General features: G+C 38.9%; 1 protein-coding gene across 2 annotated transcripts; it reads right to left on the bottom strand.

Moving 5' to 3' along the window:
• Positions 1-239: 239 nt before the first annotated feature.
• On the bottom strand, positions 240-21387 carry LOC140922510 (uncharacterized). Of its 2 annotated transcripts, XM_073372491.1 has the most exons (16): positions 20936-21387; positions 19135-19248; positions 18004-18075; positions 17684-17729; positions 16071-16218; positions 13793-13917; positions 13556-13589; positions 12518-12615; positions 11432-11489; positions 10416-10488; positions 7252-8560; positions 6100-6149; positions 4040-4099; positions 2966-3021; positions 2109-2202; positions 240-1374 (listed from the first exon to the last, which is right to left on the bottom strand). In XM_073372491.1, exons 1-16 carry the CDS (start codon positions 21014-21016, stop codon positions 1282-1284), a joined length of 2511 nt encoding a protein of 836 aa, XP_073228592.1. In that variant the 5' UTR covers positions 21017-21387; the 3' UTR covers positions 240-1281. The 2 variants fall into 2 exon arrangements, with proteins under 2 accessions (XP_073228592.1, XP_073228599.1); XM_073372498.1 differs by lacking the exon at positions 4040-4099.
• Positions 21388-21409: the final 22 nt, after the last annotated feature.

Genomic DNA, 21409 nt, shown 5'->3' with positions numbered 1-21409 from the left:
TTAAGCGGGAAAAATATGTCGACGACCCTTAACATCCAACAATATTGGGAGTTGTTGGCGAACAATGTCGGTTGCGTCCGTTTGCACGCGTTTAACCATCGCATTTGCCTACTGGAATCTTTTATTATTAAGCTTAAAAGCAAAAACTTTCATCGAGCAAATACGACGGCGAGATGCGTATTCTGCAAATAAATTCACTTCATCAGATGTACATAAGAAAATAAACAAATGAAAACTAATGCAAATATCAGTGTTCAATTTAATAACAAGGATTTCCCGTTTTCCACTAAGCTATAAAACTGTTTTTTTTATTTATTACAATAATTATTTAACCATACTTTCTAATTATGGATTCTTAACAGACAGACCGCAGAAGCTATCTCCATGACAACACAGGGGTGCATATTTTAGAGATAACGTTAAGCCACGACTAACGACGGCGACGGCAACGAGAACGGCAATAAACCAATAGGTTTAGATTGACAAAATAACAGCTTTGCACGTGCATCACGCTTTTTTGTACACTTCTTCCCTTAGTTGCACGACTACAACGTGAAAATGCCTAATTTCGCGTTTTGTCTAGGACGGGAACACAAAACATCAATTTTATTTTTATTTTCCTAAACTTCGACACAATCCTTTAGAATTTAACTCCAAAGAAATCTGCCAACATTTGACGAACGAAACGAGATGGAATAAGCGTAGCTCGAATTCACTTTTTAAGTGACGTTTTCGTCCCGTCGCCGTTGCTTTAGCTCTCTGACGTAACCCGTGGAGGCGGTGGCGGGAAAAGAATCCTCCGCGCGTTTTTTCGCCTCCGTTTTCACGAGCTCTGCACATTACTAACTTGGAGCCTAGGCTACCTAATATATTTCACGGCAAACGATTGATACAAAACGCTGACATTTGTGGAGCAGTTTTCAATGTAATGCCGTAAAACTAACACGTCAAGATGTCTGCATATGATGCAAACATTGAACCAATCAGAGCTGGAAGCACACGCTGATTTTTGTTTGTGATTGGTTGAGAAAGTGGCATGAGATTTTTCAGCCAATCACAGAGCGTGGCGATACAAAACCAAAGAAATGTCAAAAGTACCTTCAACATTTCATTGAAACCAGGCTCTGTGTAATAACTAACGGTACTAAGTACTAGACTGTGAAATTCTTCACAACTGAAGAAAACAATATAATGATAGAACTGTCTACAGTTCACGATGTATAATGTACAGGAAATACATTAGTCTATACATTCTGAATGACTTGACTGCTTCCATAATCGTCATGATCGATACTGACTCAATGGTCGGCCTTGTTGACGCTTCATAGCTTCCAACTGTGTTCTCAAGCTTTTATGAAGCAGCAGAAGGTTATCCTAAATAAAAGTAAACCACAAATCAATCGATTAATTTAATCATCACTGCCTGAGAAACTACACAGAGTTTTCAACCGATGTTAGGATGAAATGTTATGGCAGAGCTCAAAATAGCGGCCGGTCAACGGTCCGATCAAGATGACCACCATTTGTCCGGACAAACTTTCGGTTTGCCGGTCATTTTGATCCCACACGAATAACAAGCCAGCTGGAAAAAAACACACACACACACACACACACTGGTTGTTTCCCATTTACACAAAAAGTTTCCCAAAAACCCGGTTAGAAAGTGAATGGAACACGATTTTTCAGGTTGTTACAGTGGAAAATTTCCAGGAGCAACGGAAGGTCTGAAAAGCTAGTCCTGTTTCCACGGTCGGAATGTTGCAAACGGAAATTCGTGTTCCATTTCTTCAAAGTCTTCTTTCATACCAGTTCCAGGCTTTCGCGGCCGTTTTGGGGTGTATGGAACTGATTTGTACGAATGGTAAACGCGATTCCGGGACGAAATTTACGAAATATATTTATTTTTGCCCATGTAAATAGCAAACAACCATTTAACACCATAACGTTTCAAAAGAGCAAGCATCTTTTTTTACTTTATGTTTTTGCTTGTTAGGCTAGTACGTGCAAGTTACTATAGTGTTATTTTTAACATTTTGACCGGTCAGAAGAGAGACGTCACTAGCCTAAAACTTCTCTGGCCGGTCAAAACGCTTTAACACTTAACATACCTTTTCACTAGTCAGCATTGCAAACTCCTCTACATACTGCGCATTAATCTGCTGCTCTTTTTCATATTCTTCTAAATCTCTTTCAAGATCCACTCTGCAGCAAAATCAGAAATAATAACTACTAGAGGTGCAATTAAGAAAATGGTCAATGTGAGTCACAAGTCGCAATTGTCAGGCATACAGTAGCCTGCGAGCAGGTGCTCTAATTTTCTAATAGGTGGTTTAAGCAGCGACGTTTTTGAGAGACGCATGAGCCGTGATTTTGGACAAACTTTTGAGCAAATCGTCTCTATAAAAGCAAAGAAAATTTGGTAGCGTCAAGGTATTTTAAAAGAGAAAAAGGCTCACTTCCGGTTAACGCGCGTCGCTCAAAAACGTCGCTGCTTAAACTCCCTTATATGGCGAGTGAAGCGAGCTGCGAGAGAACGCGGGAGTGAGCGGCGAAGCCCCTCTTTCTCCCGTCTCGTTTCGCGTGCTGCTATCGCGTGACTTCTCGCGACTCCCTAAATGGAGAGCTTGCTCACAGGCTTGGCCTACAGCGAAAACGCACTCATATACGTTAGCGATAATGAGCGCCACAATGCCTGTCAAAGGCTGCGATTACAGCTGCTCCTCATCGATCACGATGCCGCGAGGGACACTTCGCGAGGCGGTGAGCGATTAGAGGCAACTGTATTCGGGGGCTTAGTGTCCGTCTCAGAGACGATTGACGCTGCTTCGTTGTCTTGCAGTAAAGTAAATGGTTCTAGTGTGGTAGGATCAACAGTAGTTGGGCTTATCAGAAGATTGTTGACTTCTATACACGTCACGTGCTCTATAAATAAAAGAGAGAAAAAAAACTAGAAAAGATGACTCACTTTCTTTGAAGCCACACTGCCATTTCTGTCTGAACTTGTATGTACTCTTTGGCAAGCTGTATGAATTATAGGTACAAGGATATTTTTAAAAGATAGATAAACTATACTGTCAGGGTTGTTAACTCAAGCAACTACGACGGCGACGGCTACGAAAGCGTCACTTAAAAAGTGAATTCGCGCTGTCCCAAACTTTATCGCGCTTATTCCATCTCGTTCAATCATTCGTCAAATGTTGGCACATTTTTCTGGAGTTGAATTCTAAAGGACCACGTCAAAGTACAGGAAAAAAAAGAAAGTCATTGTCTTGTGTTGGTCCTCCACGAAACGTGAAATTAGGTATTTTCACACCGTAGTCGTGCAGTGACGGCAAGGAAATGTACAAAATATCGTGATGCACGTGCAAAGTTGTTGCTTTGCTTATCAAACCTATTGCTTTTTTCATGAAAATGTTTGAAACCAATCAATGTTAACTTTTTTAACATCGCCTGAAAAAAATGGTTAAAATTGGCGCTGAACAATTTAGATGTAATTAACCAGGAAAGGAGATTCATCATCCGTGAGTAGTGGGGGACTACTCATAGGTTGTTTAGGTTGCTTACCCGGCATTTAAAACCGAAAAATCGGTTGGAATGCAAATGACACACGACTTTACGGGTCGTTTTAGTGGAAAATTTCCGGAAGCAGCGGAACGACTGAAAAGGTAGGCCTGGAGCGCTTACCATTTGTGCGTAAAATCCGATAATTCCGGGAAGAACTCAAATGGAACAGTTCATCCCAGTGGAATATTTTTTGTAAAAAAGGTAATATCTTTCGAGGTATTACCTTTTTCACGCTTTTACCTGATCTACCGAAATTTTCTATACCATTTGTTTGGATCATTAGGGCCACTACTTTCTACAAAAACTTTTCGCAACCTCCAATACCTGATTTGTTGCAGAGAGGTTTAATTCGTGGGTGGTAAAACGCGCAACATCGCTATTCAACTCAGTATTTAGTTTTGATACTTATACGATAATCTACATACAACTTTGAAAATTAATAGCTACATTAACTGTCACTGATATTTTTAAGTACCTTAATATGTTCATCATAAATTTCTTGTGACTCTGGAATTGAAGGGTTTGGTGCAATAGGCTGCAATGGTAATAAAACATATGATAAGCCCTAGGACCCTACCATTTCCTCCAATAATAAGTATCTAATGACTGGCCCCAAGGAAACAGTTTTACGTTCCATTAACCCTTTAAACCTTACGAGTGATCACAATGAAATTTCTCCTGTTATATCAGTGCTTTATAAAATAGAGTGGTAATGAGAATTAACCCTTTAAACCTTACGAGTGATCACAATGAAATTTCTCCTTGTTATATCAGTGCTTTATAAAATAGAGTGGCAATGAGAATTAAGGAGATGATCACACAAGATTAATTCAATTGATACTTTAACATCATCCTCCAAATCCTTCCGTAGGAAATGTATTAAGGCAACAATTAGAATTGAAATTTTGATGTTAGGGTTTTAAGGGTTAAGGGTCTCTGGAAAGAAAGCTCACTGTTTTCTGTAGCCTGCATAGCAGTCGTTTCTGTTCTCTTTAAGCCAAGCGGAAGAGGCACGGAAGGGCACGAGGGCGTGGGGTGAAAAGTGGCATTGTTGACCCCTTTTGAGACGGTTGACGGTTGACGGTTAAATTTTAGAGCTCTAAACGGTTGACGGTTATTGAGTAGAAATTTAGACCAAGAATTTAAGTAAATAATTTAAACTTTGGCGTCTTGGAGGTTGTCTTTAATTTGCCATTCACTTTTAAAATTTTGAAATATTTTCAGATATAAGCAAGTTGTGAGGTCTTGTAATGTCTATAGAGTGTGTTTTTGAGAGCAGGGGAACTGTGTTTTCCAGTTTAGAGATTCAAAGTCCGTGAAGATCAGTTGAAATAGTGGAATTTGAGATACCTTAAAGCTTTTTTACGATTAACAGTAATTAGCATTTTTGACGGTTGACGGTAAAATAAAACCTTTTTTGACGGTTGACAGCTCAGTAAATGTTAGGCCGTTTGACGGTTGACGGTTAACCCCATTGAAACCCTTCTTTTTACCCCACACCCGCATTCAAAGAGGGCGGAGGTTTCCTTACCCTTCTTCGCCTTATTTGATGGTTTAGCCGAGGGCGTGCCCCTTTATAGAGGAGAAACATAGCGGAGGGGATTGGGTCATTAGGGGCTTAATCGGTGGGGGAAAGCACGTATTGGAGCAGAGGTACTTCTTCCGAAGAACGAAATCTACGAAGATGAAGCAGAGGATCGCAGTAAGAGAAGGGATATATAACCTTGGAAGGTTGATGACTAATTTGAAATAAATGCTTTCCCAAGCGTTTTTCTATGTTGCTACGTTCCATATATTCAAATGATCAAAACCTCGACCCCCTGACTTATTACTCTATTACAGTTCATTAGAACGTCTTACTCGTCACTGTCCTCATCCCATAAAGTGGTAGTTTAAGATAGATAAAGATAAGAACTTTATTTTAGCAGGATAAAAAGATCAGCATTGCTGGTGGGCTCGTGCATACTAACAATTACAAGAAAAATAAGAAGTACTAAAAGCAAAGTGTACGATTAAAAATGAAAAAATGTTAAAAAATGTTTAAAATAGGTCGTGAAAATGTACAATTAAAAATTAAAACTGTTAAAAGTATTCGTAACCGATATCTCTGTTTTTAGTAGTAGCTAAGATTGGTTCGAAATGCATTTTATCGGTATCAAATTTTACAAGACAGTGTTTAAATTCTTTCAAGGTTTTGGCCCTTGTTTCCTTGTTCGTTAAAGTGTTCCATGCGACTGCTCCTCTAAAGCGTATGGAGTTCCTGATAAAATTTGTTTCTGGTCGTTTCAATAGCCTATTCACAGACCCTCTATTTTCTCTTTAGAGATCGTCGAGCGCGCGTGTAAAAATAAAAACGACGGGGGAGTTATTGACCACAAGCCCAAAGGGGTGGAGGTAGGGAATCCTTTCTTTTTCTCAATCGCGCTCAACCCTCCACCCCGAAAAGAATACGAAAACAAGGTCTGTACACAGACTCGACGATTTCAACCATACTACAAGAAAACAAATCATTTCATAAAGTCAAGAACCACGTACCTGTAGATGGGCATCTAATGCTTGGAGTATATTGGGGAACAACGTTTGGTCTGAAGTAAAGAGGTTTCACAGCGTTAAGTATCAAGTAGATCTTACTACATAGGATTATCACTGTTTGTTTTGAACACTAAGTGATGCTAGTATTCAAAAGCATTAAGGAAGGCAAAATATTTTAGTCAGTACAGAACAAACCAACTCTCAAGGTCTTGAAAGAAAATCGGAGGAAGACGATCGCATCTTAAACACGGAGAAGTGGTGGTCTTGTTTGGTCATCTTACTCCTTAGACAAGGAACTTTACTCCACTTTCTCTCTCTCCCTAAATGGGTACAGGCGACATACTGCTGGAGGTAACAATGCGATGGACTAGCATCCCGTCCAAGGGGGAGTAGCAATACTCCTAGGCATGATTCATGCTAATGAAACCGGTATAAGGTCCGGACGTTTGGGCCTTTGGCTCGTGTGCGCCTTTACCCTTACCATTACCTATGCCTACACAAGCACGACAGTCTGTTTTCGCAACGAATTCTACAGCATACATCAATGAAACGAAAGTAATTTTTCACAGTTGTATTTTTAACGTTTATTGGAGTGGTGCAAGCTCCCATAAGGGACCGCCTGTTTCTACTAGTGGCCACTGACTAGGATCATCCTCGTAAGCAACTCCTCGCCTGTTACCAAACCATCTCGCCACCAACGAAATCACTACCAAGAAATATATATCGAAAGGATAAGACTAAAAAGAATTCTTTCACTTTAAATTTACGATGAAATTTTTAAAGGAGTGAAGGTTCAAGTGACAATGTTAGCCAACTTTCATAAGAAAGGCTGTTGGATTTTAAAACGCACCTCTCGAGGGATGCAAATAAGACTTGTTAAGGTATTAAAAAGTCGCAATTATACACAAGGTGTCAATTAAAATCGATAAACTTATATTATTGGGATTGAGGAAGAAGTAACAATCTCAGGTAGGTAAACAGTGTCAATTATTGCAGAGTTATTATACCGTGGCGAGTAGACTTCGTGGTGGCGATTTCATTCAGGGTGGCGAGATGGTTTGGTGGCGAGATGACCGTAAATCATCTACAGACGCATTTTCCTTCCGGATGGTGTACGCTCACAGGGGCTTAAACTGTAGGTGCAAAATACGATACCTAAGTTATGTCTCCTTGGCAATGGGCTTTCCTTGTCTCCGCTATACTTTCTCTCTGGAGATGACACTGATCTGTTCATTGGGTAGGGTGGGTGACGCGCATGTGACGCCGCTGGCCAACTGACCTTCCTGTCTGGATAAGGGCTGCCTGCTCCTGAACTAGCCTGACTGGAATGTCCAGTATGTGAGCCTTGTGATGGCGTAGAACGTCCACTGGAGTTATGAACTCTGTTGGCAAGCTCTGGAGGATCAAGATCATTCTGAAGGGCTATTCGCAGCTCTTCCAGATCCAGACCGTGATCGTCACGTGGCAGCATTTGAAAGCCAGCGACAGGAGTGTTTCTAGGCACAGACGGAACAGTATTCGGCGTTGGCATCTGTATTGCAGCAGTACCAGACGGTGGAAAGTTGTAGTTGGACACTGGAGGGTACATTACATTTGGGGAGTGTACACCATGCTGGTTGAGACTGGGAGGGAGGGGGCTTGGGGATCTGTACGGGGATGTCATGCCCCCTGTGACCCCTGAGCCCCGAGCCTCGGAGTAAATAAGAGGCGGAGTTTGTTTGTCAGGTCCTACCAGTGGGCCTCCAGAAGGGTAATAATGACCATGTGGCAACGTGCCACGTGGGATATCTCCAGGGTAGCCCGGATGTCTGCCCGGGTTGCCAGGGCTGATGGCAGGGCTTATTGGATGAGCGGGGTTGGCAGGGTGAAGGGACATCCTAGGGCCTGAACCTGGCACTGGACTCACAGCAGAGGTACGTGGAGGGGCTGCCATCAGGCTTGGACTTGGACTGGAGGATGCAGCCACAATTTTGATAGGTTGAAAGTTTACACTAGGGATTGGTCCAGGAACAGGGCTGATTGGACGAAGACCAGCAACTGTTCCCGGTTTGGGATGCGATGATGGTGATCCACCCGAGTCTGAAGGCTGTCTGAAAAACTGTGCGGTTGGACTTTTGTTATCCACTGAGATAGTTATAGTGGGTGATAATGGCTCCGTAGAGGCTGCCTGATCGGGAGATTTCTCATCATCTTCGATTTCTTCAGGAACTGGTGTTTCATCCTCCTCTTTCCTTTCATCGTCAAGTTCGTACGTACCTTCGTGTTCACCACCACTTTCACTAGACGCCTGGCTCTTTACACTGATCACAGTATCACTTAGAGTACTACCATGGGTTGCGGTTGTGGGATCGTGGTGGTGAGACGATGGAGGACTCAGAAGAGACAAGCTGGAGCCTGATGAACTACTCTCACTGCTTGGGGGACCATCAGGAAATACCAGGCAGGTATCCGAACCTGGAAAAAACTGTAAGAAAAAAAGCCAGTCACCTTTCAAATGTTATCAACCTTTAGAAGACACCCCTAGCGATTTCTGTGTATAAATAAATGGTCATTTTGTATTCACCAATGGACCAAAAAGTAGTAGCAGTCGAAAAGAAGAAAACTCAAGCCCATGAATCTGCTCCACAACGATAGGTAATTTGCACGATGACGTCATTTTACTACTAAGACCAGAATCCTTCAGGGTTTTGCTTTCTTGTGAAAATTATGGCTTTTGTTAATATTTAAACCTCGCCGGGTTTACCAAATTTAAATATGAAGGGAAAAACGAAAAGGATTCTGATCGTAGTAGTAAAATTACGCCACCGTGCAAATGGCCTATTTTAAAACGGAGATAAATGTTATGTTTAAAACATGAACAGCAGTGTTTTATCTAGGTTAAATTTCCGAGCGTGAAGCGCAGAAATTAGGATAACTCTTACATAAAACTTCCTGTTCATTAGTATTCTGTATATACAATGATTATACATTGTACTAATCAGCATTCCACCGTTTCAATTTCTCCTGAGACTGAATTCCAATCCCTTCCCTGACTTTTCAGCTAGATGAATTTCACCAGGCCCCAGCTGTTCAACAGGTGGATAGCGGTATCCACCAGATAAATCACTATCCAGTGGATAGCGCAAATGGTTTCCCAAATACTTATCCGCTGGATAGTGATTTATCCAGTGGATAGCGCTATTCAACGTTTGAACATCCCGGGCCAGGTAAAAAGGTCGGTACACACTAGGCGACAAGTTGCTGCAACACGTCGCGGCGACAGATCACTCCGTGTGCACAGGTCGGGCGACTAGTTGCAGCAACAAGGTGAGGCGACACGTCGCAGCGACAAAGCACTTCGTGTGTACTGGAAAATGTTTGTGAAAATCTTTGTCTCCGCAGCAGAATTTTGTCGCTGCAACAAGTCGCAAAAAATCAAATCAGACTGAATCTGTGCGACTTGTTGCGGCGACAAATTCTGTTGCAGCGACAAAGATTTTCACAAAAATTCTCCAGTACACACGAAATGATTTGTCGCTGCAACGTGTCGCCGCGACATGTTGCTGCAGCTTGTCGCCAATGTCGCCTAGTGTGTACCGACCTTTATAGGTCCTAGCTCATGAGTAAATCTGTGTAGTCAACTGGACAATATGCCAACTGAACATTGATGAGTTTTCGAAGGACATTAATTCTAAGGCCAGTGGTAAAAACCGAGTTTAGACATCGTTTAACTAAACCACGTTCTAATCGGTTTTCAGTTTGGCCAACGGAAACAAAGAAACACAATTTATCATAAACAGTGTCAAGAAGCCATAAAGACCAGCATAGAAAAATATTTTTCTGCTTAAAATAACATTTCCTAACCCTTTCAATCACAGGCGAAGTTATAGTGAGGTAAGTTGTCAACCTACACGTAGTTGTTAAATCCAAAGACAGAATTCTATTGCCATTCAAATTAAACCACTTTTGTAGAACTTTTGCATGGTTTTATTTATTTTTTGGGACTTTTACAGAAAAATAAATAAATTTTTTGAGATCTTTTTCTTTGGCTTCTATTGGGAGAGAAAGGGTGACAGATTTGGAGATCAACTGACTGTCTTAGGCTTCACCGAGATAAACAGGCCGAAAATAATCACATACTTAACTGAATACTAAAAAAACGGGTTCAATCATCTACAAAAAATCAAAAAGCCATTAGAAAAAAAAATTCCAGAGAGCGGTGTCAAGAAGATGCAGTTTGAGTGAGCAGATTCACTGGTTTTTGAGACCAAAATCCCTAAGCCGACAAGCATCCATGTCACTTTCATAGGGCAGTTCCCCCTGGAACTCAGGAGACTTACCTGAACAAGGTGCTGTAGAATTTGAACAATTCTCGTGAAGGATGGTCTCTTTGAAGGTACTTTATCCCAACAACTGGAGATCAAATCAACAAGAAAATTGTTAAACATGACAGGACATTTAAAATAACCATAACCATAAAACGATTAATGTAAATTCTATGTGTTGCAATGCTAACTCCAGGGCTTGCAAATTTTATTGATGAGTGGAGTCAGTGTGACTTCTGCTTCACAAATTTTGGAGTCTAGTATCACAACGAAAAAGGCCATTTTCAGACTTTTCAGTACGTGTTCCTGGCATGTTTACACTATCGTGAGGGATACACGAAGTAGCTGTGAGGGTCTGCTGACCTGGAAAACTCAAATCCATGATGGTGGTCTTCGAGTAAACTTTGATTGTAATTTACCCTCTTCCTGTTTTGTCGTGCAGTAAAATTCTTTAATTTTGATGATTTAATTAAGGTTTGCAACGTTTACAATTAGCATAAATTGTATTTGTTGCAAAAAAGGTAAGGACAAAACTCTGTTTCTTACCAAAAATTTCTGGAGTCGAAGTGGCTCCCCGATTGTTACTGAAAATTTCTGGAGTCGAAGTGACTCCCTTCATAACCTCGGCAGAGTCATCTGAACAATTTTGGCGTAAAATACGCCAAATTTGGCGTATTAGCGAACCCTGTAACTCCATGAGAATAGACTAGTGTACGTAGATGTATTTTTTTATTTGTATTTGTATTCTATTTCTTTGCCAAACACTCAGATACTATTACAAGAACAAAATGGATGCAAAAAAATGGAGTAAGTACTGTTGCATCATTTGAACAAAATTATGAGCTCTCTAAATTTAAAAAAAGGAATTCAAAAAGATTGCCAACATTGTCCATAAAAAAATATTATTTTACAAGGCAAAATTATTCTACAAAGAGGAAATGAAACAATATTATTATTTGGACTATTATGTCAACTTTAATCTTTAATATCAAACTTTGTTGATGAGTTTTCACTGTTAACTTTACTCTTACCTGGTCATCAAATCCTCAATTGGCTTTGGAATATCAGCTATCAATGGTGGTCTGGTACCTGAAATATAATATTGTTGAGAATTTAACAAAATTTCAGTATACTTTTTTGCACTAATTAAATAACATTGACCACCAATTAATCTGAAAATACCATTAGAAAGTGGTTACTTTGGGTTGCAGAAGGAATGATCACCAAATAATAATTATAATACAAAAGATGCTGAAGAATCCCCCACAAACAACGCCATACCTAACTAACACGTGAAACACCCAATCTTTGGTCATGATTTATTTCAGTTTTTTTTTCCAGTTTTACTATCATTTTGCCATATAAGTTGAATATATACATACAATAATTAAAAAAACAGATGAGGCAATGGAGCTCAAGGAAGCCAATAAGGCTTATGAATAGCACCACCTTTAAAAATATATTACCTAATTGATAACTAAAAATACTCATGGAATCAGCAAGACAATTTTACTAAGCACATATAATTTCTTTACACCACAGAAAATAATCATTAAATACGACAAAAATAGGTAAGGCTGAACGCACAAGTGCAAAAATGAAAAAGAAAAAGGAAGAAAAAATAATACAAGAATATATGAGAAAAAAAAAAAGCGAAAGAAGCGAAAAAGTACACAAGGATTAAGAGAAGCAAAGTTTGCTTATACCAAGAAAAATGACTTTAGTTTAGAAGTGAACACATCAATGCTAGAGGCATTCTGAATTTCAGACCTAAGGGAATTAAATATTTTGGGACCTTGAAAACAATTCCAAGCATTAAAAGGCTGAATGATCGACAGTCATCTCTCTCCTCTCCCTAGTGATGCACAGGGTTAGATATATGGAAGGAAGGAAAGAGGAGGGGGGGAGGGAGACACTTTTTCACTTCTCACCTCCGAACACCCCCTTGCTCACACTGCGGTGTGCGTTACAAAGGCGACTGTGTCCAACACAGATAAAAAGGTATCAAGTGCCCAAGCTCTGACCATGCTTTTACTTTAGCACACAAGCAATGACAGTCATTATTATAATAAAAGGAATTAAAAAACAATATTCACTATGTTTTACAAAAAACATACCATTATGAACGGCCCACATGATTCTGAATGCATTAAATCCCTGCATGTCCTCATATGGCTTGCGGCGAGTTATCATCTCCCATAATATTATGCCAAAACTGCTCAATTTGAATTCAAAGAAAAGCATGTGTTACAAGGCTGTGCTCTAAGAAAAAATTAATTGAAGGGAGCCCAGTGCTCTGAGCCTGTCAAATCCAGCGTGTAACCGACTGTACTCCTGTGAATATATGTATACTTTTTTTTGTAGTGTCACTTATCTTATTGTTTGGCAAAGTTAATAAACCTCAAGAAAGGCACCAGGGGCTGCAGTGTTCTCCTTATCAGGTAGTTACCGGTAAAATTTACTGCCTGAAGCAACACTTCTTACCCCCTACAACAACTCGAAGGTTTACTAAAATTAATAAAAGTAGATTTTAAAAAAAGGAAGTTGTGATCCGATCTGATTCTCACAAAGAAAATTAATGAATAAATATATATGGAAAAATACTAAAGTATACACAGCTTTTCTTTTTAAGAGTCACGCATTTTAGAAAGAGAACATTGTAGACAGAGTAAAATTATTGGAATCAAACATTTTAAATTGTTGTTCAAAGATAACAACGCCCGGCTTATTTTCATAAAATAGGTCTTACAATGAAGGAATGACATTTCAGAGAACTTATCTCCTAAATTTTCCAGCAAGAGCAAGGCCAAGGCCATGTCCCTCACTCCACTACCCCCCCCCCCCCCCCCCCAGGAAAGTGTGCCACTGGGATATATGTTTTGCCTTACTGGCCATGAATGGTCCTTAGCGAGAAAACCGGGCTGCCAGAGCCAGCCCTGTGTTATTTAATAAACTTTTGAGATTCAGTGTTGAAAAATTTCTTTGCACTTTAGGGAAGATAATTATTAAAAGCGACTCAAAAATTACAACAATTAAAAATTAAACACCAGATTTTTAATACCCTCTTTTTCTATTAGCCTATACGATGATCAGACACAGAGGAAAACAAAAACCAAAAACAAGTGTGAGCTGTACAGCATTTACAATGGACTCACCTGAAGACATCACACTTCTCAGTGTAGTTGTTCCCTATGTAAAAAGTAAGCTAAATTCAATAAACAATTAATAACAACAATGTGAGGGTACTTAATCTTGTCTCCACCAACTTATTAGCCCCCTCTCCCTTAATCATCTTTTTTGACGAGTTCACAAAAAAGTAAAAAAAAGTAATTAAAATTAATAAAGAAGTAGTCAGTGCTATCAACAGCTTGTAGTCACTAGTACTCACTTACCCTCAAACACTTCAGGAGCCATCCATGCTGCACTGCCTTTGTTATTGGTCATGTAGGTTTTCATGTCACAAGCTGTTCCAAAGTCACAGATCTTTATTACAGTTCCACATTTGGTCAACAAAAGACTGCAAGTTAAAAAAAAGATAAAGGTACATGTAGCCATTCTGACAAGTTGGAGGGGCTAATTTTAACCACAACTGATGTAAAAGTCAAGTCTTTTTGTTGTGACTGAGCCATGCATGGCCATCTTAACAAGAGCATAATTTCTCAGTTATTTCCTCAAGTTGTTACAAGTTGTTTGTTAAAAAGGCTTTACAGTATTGTGAACGAATGTCGAAAATAATCGTACTTTCACCTTTGATTTCCAATATGAGAAATGAAGTCAAACAGTTAAGAGACTGGGGTTCTTGCCTGCAACCATAGGAATCAGAGAAAAATCGAACAAGGACGATGAAAAAGTTATAAATTGTGAATGCGAAATTGTTTTCGGAACACTTGAGAGCTGGCTTCCCAAATCATGGATGAAGGAACTGAAAGAGAGACAATTGGGCTGGCAGATGGCTGCAGTGGCTTTAGATGAAGTTCACTCTGTGACTGAATGGTACATTTGACTATTCATGTGGTTGGCTATGGCTTTTGGTTTTATGTTTTTATTGAATTATATTAAATGGATTGAAATCATCTCACACGCAGTTATTCTTGTTTGCACGCAGCTTGAACTCCCCACTATTATAACAAAAATTATAGACTCTTACTCCAACAGTGACCAGTTATATTTCTCCAGACAGACAAAAGTTTTTAGTTGTGTACCAGATCCAAATGGAAGGAACCAAAAACATTGGCTAGGACAAGAGAGTCCACGTCTGTGTAAGCAACTAGCTTATAGTTCATTGTTTGCACAATCTTACTGCCAAATTCATGGTATTGCGCTGCGCGTTTTGCAAACTTCAAAGAAATTTTGGGTTTTTCTGTTCTGTCAATCATCTTAGCGGACCTCTCAGTTTTGTTTTTGCGGCAAAGTTGTATGGGTCGTGATTTAAAAACCCAAAACCCCTTCAAAGTTTTCAAAACACCCAGTGCAATACAATGAATTATAGGAACCTTCGTCCCACGACATGTCATATATTTCCAGGAAATCTGGCTGATCTACAAAAGATGGCCTAGAAGGGGACCTTGAAAGACTTTGCACGCACAAAGTTCAGCCCGCAAACTCACACGAACCCCTCCTTGCACATTTTGATATTTTGACATTTGACATGTTTACCCGAAGAGGACGGGCCAGGGTAGTGAGCGGATTGAGATATCTAAGAAGATGCTTACAAGCTCTCCCATTCTCCCCTCCCACCGTTTTTCACTGGCTCGCTTTTTCGCTGCTTAAGCATTTTTTTCACACTGACTGAGAGCCTGGCACAGTGTACAACTAATTCATTAAGGTGGCTTGATGGGGTTTTTTTATGGTCAATACCTGCCAAATTCGTACAACTTCAGAAAAACAAATTTCAAGAACTTTTCAAGGATTTTTCAAGGACAAATTACAGTTTTCAAGGAATAGAGTTTATTCAATAAATTGGCATTCTTTAACCCCCTTTGATCACCTTATTAGCTAAAACACATCACAGAGTCATTTACGGTTTTTACTTCGTCAGCCATCGTTGATCACATTACTTTATACTACTTTCCGTGACAAGATTTTGCAAAATGACTGGGTATGACTTGCAATTGCATCTGAGGTACAGAAACAGAAATAAAGGTAAAGGAGCAGAAATAAATATATAGTTCATGCACAAAAATGTTTTTATGTTACCCATGCGTTTTACAGGTTGTTACTCTGAGGACGAGCCAAATTTTCCCCAGCAAAGTAATCTAATTTTACAGAAAAGGGTGTCTGGCTTGGATAAGGTAGTGAATTTTAATGACTTTTCAAGACCTTATAAAATTAGAAATCAAGTACTTTTCAAGGACCTTAACCAAATTCAAGGACTTTTCAAGACAACTAAGACAATACTTTTCAAGATTGTACGAACCATGTCCCAAATTTGAGCATAAACCACGTCACCATTAACAAGGATTTGGAAAAATTACATGTATCGTCACAGCTGTATTAGATAAAGATGAAATTAATTTGTTAAGCTTCTTGTGAATGGTGACATAGTTTATGCACAAACATGGGAGACCCAAAGAACACCATCAAGCCACCTCAAGGAAATGTCTGGAGATCAGTTTGGAGAATTTACATGTGAATACTGGGCTTAGAGGGCTAAAGACAGTTCATACTTACTTTGGAGGTTTGAGATCTCTGTGGATGATTGCTTTGGGTTTGATACCATGTAAATATTCTACTCCTCTGGCACACTGCAGAGCCCAGCTCATCACATGAGAGGATGTGTAGAGGGGTGCAGGCCTTGTTGGGTGAGTCCAATGAAGCACTAGTGACATAACAAGAAGAGAAATAAACTTTTAACTGAATATTTGGTCAAATTCATTCAAACCTGTCTCATATCATGGGGCTTAAGCAAAGACAACGATTACGACGATGTGGGCGAAACATCACTTAAAAAGTGAATTCATGCAGTTTCCATATTCATTGCTCTTATTCCACGTTGTTCAATTTGTCAAATGTTGGTGAATGTTTTGGAGTTAAATTCTACAAGACTGATGAAAGGAATCAGAAAATTGTTGTCGTGTAATCATGTCCTCCAGAAAACGTGAAATTATGTTTCTTGTTGTGGTCATGCAGTGAGGACAAAGAAGTGTACAAAAAAGTGTGATGCACTAGCAAAGCTTGTTTTGCTTATCTACGCCTATCGTTTTTGTTGCCATTCTCCTATCTGTCATATCGTCATTGCTTAAGATCCCTATTAGTGAGCTTAAGCAGAGAAAGCGCGGACATCCCGGAAGTCATGAATAGCAACCAGAAGTTTAGTGTCCTGCTTGATGGAAGACTTTTGTCTCACACAATGAATCTGAAAGCCTTTGTTTTAACTCCCGTTGTACAAATTTGTCAAGTCAGAGCACTGAAAGAGAGAAACTATCAACTTTTGGTTACCATTCTTAATGTCGGGGACAGCAACATTCTCATTGCTTAAGGTCCCTTTTAAGTAACGTAGTCAAGTCTCTATCTCAATGGACAGTTCTATGAAAATGATACCTACTACTGTAAAATAGATAATGACTTTTTTTTAATATGTCTAGGGTTGTTGGATTCAAAATTCAAGGCGTCTTGCACACTTTTTCTAAAGAATACATGTACTTTCTCATTCCAGACTCAGGTAATCAAATAAGAGATGGATTGAAACCTTGACAAATGCAGTAGCCAAGTTTTTTTTAATGATGCACTGCAAAATGTACAGTAACCACAGTGCAATATGGACATTACAGAGTTCATTCTGAAACTAGCAGGGCTCAAATCAAAATTGAATTTCAGCTCCCACATTTTGCTTTCCTGGGCCCACTTCTTACTTTTCTTAGTTAATGATTTTGCACTTGAGGATCATGACTTGCCTGGACCCCATGCCCATTGGGCAAGTAAGATTTAAAAGTTACTTGCCCAGCAAGAAAACTTTTTTTAAAGCCCTGTACTAGGTCTCTTGCTCTTCCATGAGTCTCTCTGCAGCTCAGTGTATAGAGAGCCTACCCAGTGTTCAGGAGGTTATAGTTTCAAGTCCTGTCAAGGACTCCAGATTTTTGGATCATTATTCATTTCTGGGAAACTGCCCACCTACCCCTCCCCTTAGCCAACATTAATACTTACCTCTCACTAAGGGCAAAATGTTGGCTTAAGGGAGGGGTAGGTAAGCAGTTTCCCAGAAACATATAATGATCCAGATTTTTATTGTCCCACACTTGTGACATGCTGATTATCACATCTTTAACAGGTGACTGTACACTTACAGTTGTAGAGAGAGCCTCCTTCTGCATACTCCATTACAAGACACACCTGAACAAACCAAGAATTATTGTTATGGTTATTATTATTGTTATTATATAAATAAACTAAACTTGTCAAGTTTTCACCTCAAAACCTCTTCCAAATTATTTTTGTGATTGTGTGATTAGCACGCCCACAGCAAAGCATATTAAAGTCACAACCGTCTTTACAAACTCTCATGAAAACATGCCTATTGGCCAATCAGAGCATGTGTACTATCTTAGTTATCTTATAAAAATGAATAACAACAGGCCATATATACGCTCAACAGGTTAAAACTCACAGGATCTTGTGTTGTACAGGCACCATAAAGCTTGATAATGCTGGGATGGCTGATACGAGACAACTGCTGCACCTTTAGGCAAAGAATTGTACATATTAATATCACTACAGATACATTTTTTAATACAGACGCAGAAAAACTCTTATAGGAAACCAAAGCATTAGAATAAATATTATATTATGACAAAAGTGCTGGAGATCTTCTTATTATAATAGTCAGATTTGAGAGAGCATTAATTTTAGTGTTTCTTTTATTTTTTATAAACACTATTTTTTACAACATTTGCTCTAAGAGCCTAAAGGGCGCATCTAGAGAGCTTACATGCTTGGTGTTTTTCAGGATACCTAAGTATTTTCTGGATAAATTATATAAATATAATTATATAGTTTATTTAAAAATAACCTTCCTTTAAAGAGACAAATTGATTAAAAGTGAAGAAAATCCATGAGAGGTTAACATTGAAAATAATAATTATTATTAATGTTAATCTCTCACGGAGTTTCTTCACTTTTAAGTATACGAACTCAGGCCACGTTTTACGATCTTCAAACAAGCATTGGCTGGACAAGCCTGTGGCTAAATTAAAAACCTATGATGTCTATGATGACAGGGCATACTCCATTGCTGCTCCAAATTATTGTGGAATAAGTTACCATAGGACGTCACACTATCATCATCAGTTACTGTATTTAAAACTAAGCTTAAGACATATCTGTTTACCCATTCCTTTGATTTATAATTTTTATCATTAGCCTGAATTATATTGAATAATGTAGTTTTTTTAAAATTAATTAAGAGTTGTGGTATTGTAAACTGCCACAGACAATTAGTAGAGTACTGAATGCCACTATATAAATGCATTTTATCTTTTATCTTTTTTAATTAATTTGTCTCTTTGCAAGAAGGTTATTTTTGTCAGCTCAGTGGCATTCACCAGTGGAATTTACCACTTGTACACTGTATTAATCTCACAAACAATGGAGTTTGTGCATAAAACAAATAATTATTGCAAGGTATTAAGAAACTATAGCACTGACAAACATTTTTTTAAAAAACACTAGAAGCGGGCTGAGATTGCTAGAAAATATTTCTTAGTAGAAAAATAGTAGTCAACAGTTATCAGACAGTTACCTCAACAATAAAAGCTTTCTTTTCTGCTTCTGTTTCAATAGCCTTAACAGCAACAATGAACTTGTTTCTAAACATTGCTTTGGATACAACCCCAAAGGCACCTCTTCCTACAGTCTAAAAGATAATGTACAAGGCAAAGAACAGATTTTGACAGCCTAAAGGTATAGTATCACAAGAATTCTCTAAGGTCTGGGTAAACTATGCAAGATTCTCAAATTTGAATAAAATACACTGTAAAGAGGACCAAGTGGTGTAACATAGAAATTCCAAGGAGTAGGGTATCACAAAGAACCCTAAGAAAGAAAATTTGTCAGGGATGGGGAGATCTTAAAAGAAAAAACCTCTAAATGGGATATAGATAGCGTGCAGAGGCGGTGTTTTTTTTTTATTACAGAAATCTCAGAGGTACATTGATCGCTGCTGTCATCTTGAAAGCAGTTAATAAAAACTGAGGGAGGTGGGGCATCAACTGCTCCCATGCAATTATTTTCCGATTCGCCTCAACTCTCTGTCAGTTTCATTGTCCAAGATGGCGGGAGAGCATTCGTCCAAAAAAAGTACATGTAACATCGTTGGCACTACAAATCCATATAGGATATGGACAGTTTCCAGGACCACAAAATGAAACCTCTACAATTTTCAAAAATAAAATAAATTTTTGCACATTAATTTGGACTTTTTTATGTACATTTTAACAAAATGCAATTTCCCGCATTTAAGTCTAAAGGAACTGCAAAATTGCAAATCTTAAATTATTGCCATGAGATGAAAATAAAAACAAAAAAGGGCTTTTGAATTCAATAATAATTATTATCCCTCTTCTTCTAATATAATGTACACCACCTCCAAAGGAATTATTGACATTATTGGAAATCTGGGCATCTTTGACCTTCGAAATCCAGTCGAGACGAGGTGCATTGAACTAGCAGTATTAGAAATCTGGAGAGTTGGTGGGAGGGGGCATGACTCAAAACCCTGCCATCCATTTAGTACAGGATGTGAATTTTTTCTGCACAGAATACAACAATGCCTGAGAAAACAGTTGACATTTTACGACCACACCACTGGTTTCCCTCTGAAATGACTTCTGAGCAAAGACTTCAGAAATTCCATACTGATGACGCATCACTACCCAGATCTGGCTAGTGCTTCTGATTGGTTGAAGCAAATTTCTCGCGTAGTAGAATCAATCAGTAGCCCATCCCAGATCTGAGTATTGACACATCATCAGTATGGAATTTCTTCAAACGTTTCGTGGGGAAACAGCGGCAAAGTCACAAAATGTCAGCTGTTTCCTCAGGCTATGCAAAGCATCTACGTCTACATTTACATTCATAACTTGCAAGATCCTGAATAAGGACATTTGGCATGCGCATACACATGTAAGTTTGGGGTTTCATTGAGAAGTAATGTATGGCAGAAAAGGCAGCATTGGGTAAGATTTCCATACAGCCCCACACAGTACAATGCATGCAGTAATTTCAAACTATTTCACCAAATTACTGAATAGAGTCAAAACATGTATGCATTATAAATGTATGGGGCTGTACAGAAATCTCACCTAGTATTGTGTTTTAATGAGATGTACATGCCCTATAATGAAGGTATCGTTTTTATTTTTCGCCTGAATGAAAACCCAGTAAGCTGAAATGCTGTAAAACAATAATTATGTTTGATTTCGTGAAACTATCAAAATATGTCTCTGAACCGTGATTAAGTCACTTAAGAATTAAATAAGTTTTACAAATTTGCGACAAATAAGCTACATAACAGGAAGTTCTCTATGTGTATCAGTATGTACCTCGATATACTCCAATTCAGAACTATCGATCTCCTCCACAAACCCTGGTGGTGAATCTGGCTGCAAATCTTCTTCCTCCATTTCAGATTGTTTTTCCGTCCTCTATCAAGGGGCAAGCTTCGATTATCAACGAACAAAGTCCACTGTTACTGGCGTTTATCCTTCAGAGCTCAATCGATTAGAGTTTTCTACACCGTAGGTCCGAAAGATCTGACGTTCCAGGGAAACTACCTCTCACACTTCCGCTCGCGTGGTTTCACAACATTGACTGGAGCTTAAAACTGTCTCCGAAAAGTTCAGAATTAAAGATTCACGACTATGATCACCTTTCTAGAGGTTTCAGTATCTCTGTAATCGCAGTCAACTCAATATAATGTCGTTTTCCAGTAAGGAAAACAGAAAGTACTCCTCATGTGACCGCTGCCATGTTTGTTTGAATCAAAGCCAATACATATCCCGTGATACAATGCAAAA

The sequence above is a fragment of the Porites lutea genome, chromosome 1 (assembly GCF_958299795.1).
Source record: "Porites lutea chromosome 1, jaPorLute2.1, whole genome shotgun sequence".
Classification (NCBI taxonomy): Eukaryota; Metazoa; Cnidaria; class Anthozoa; order Scleractinia; family Poritidae; genus Porites; species Porites lutea.
The sequence above is the reverse complement of the archived record's forward strand: the minus strand, read 5'-3'. Positions and strand labels throughout refer to the sequence as shown.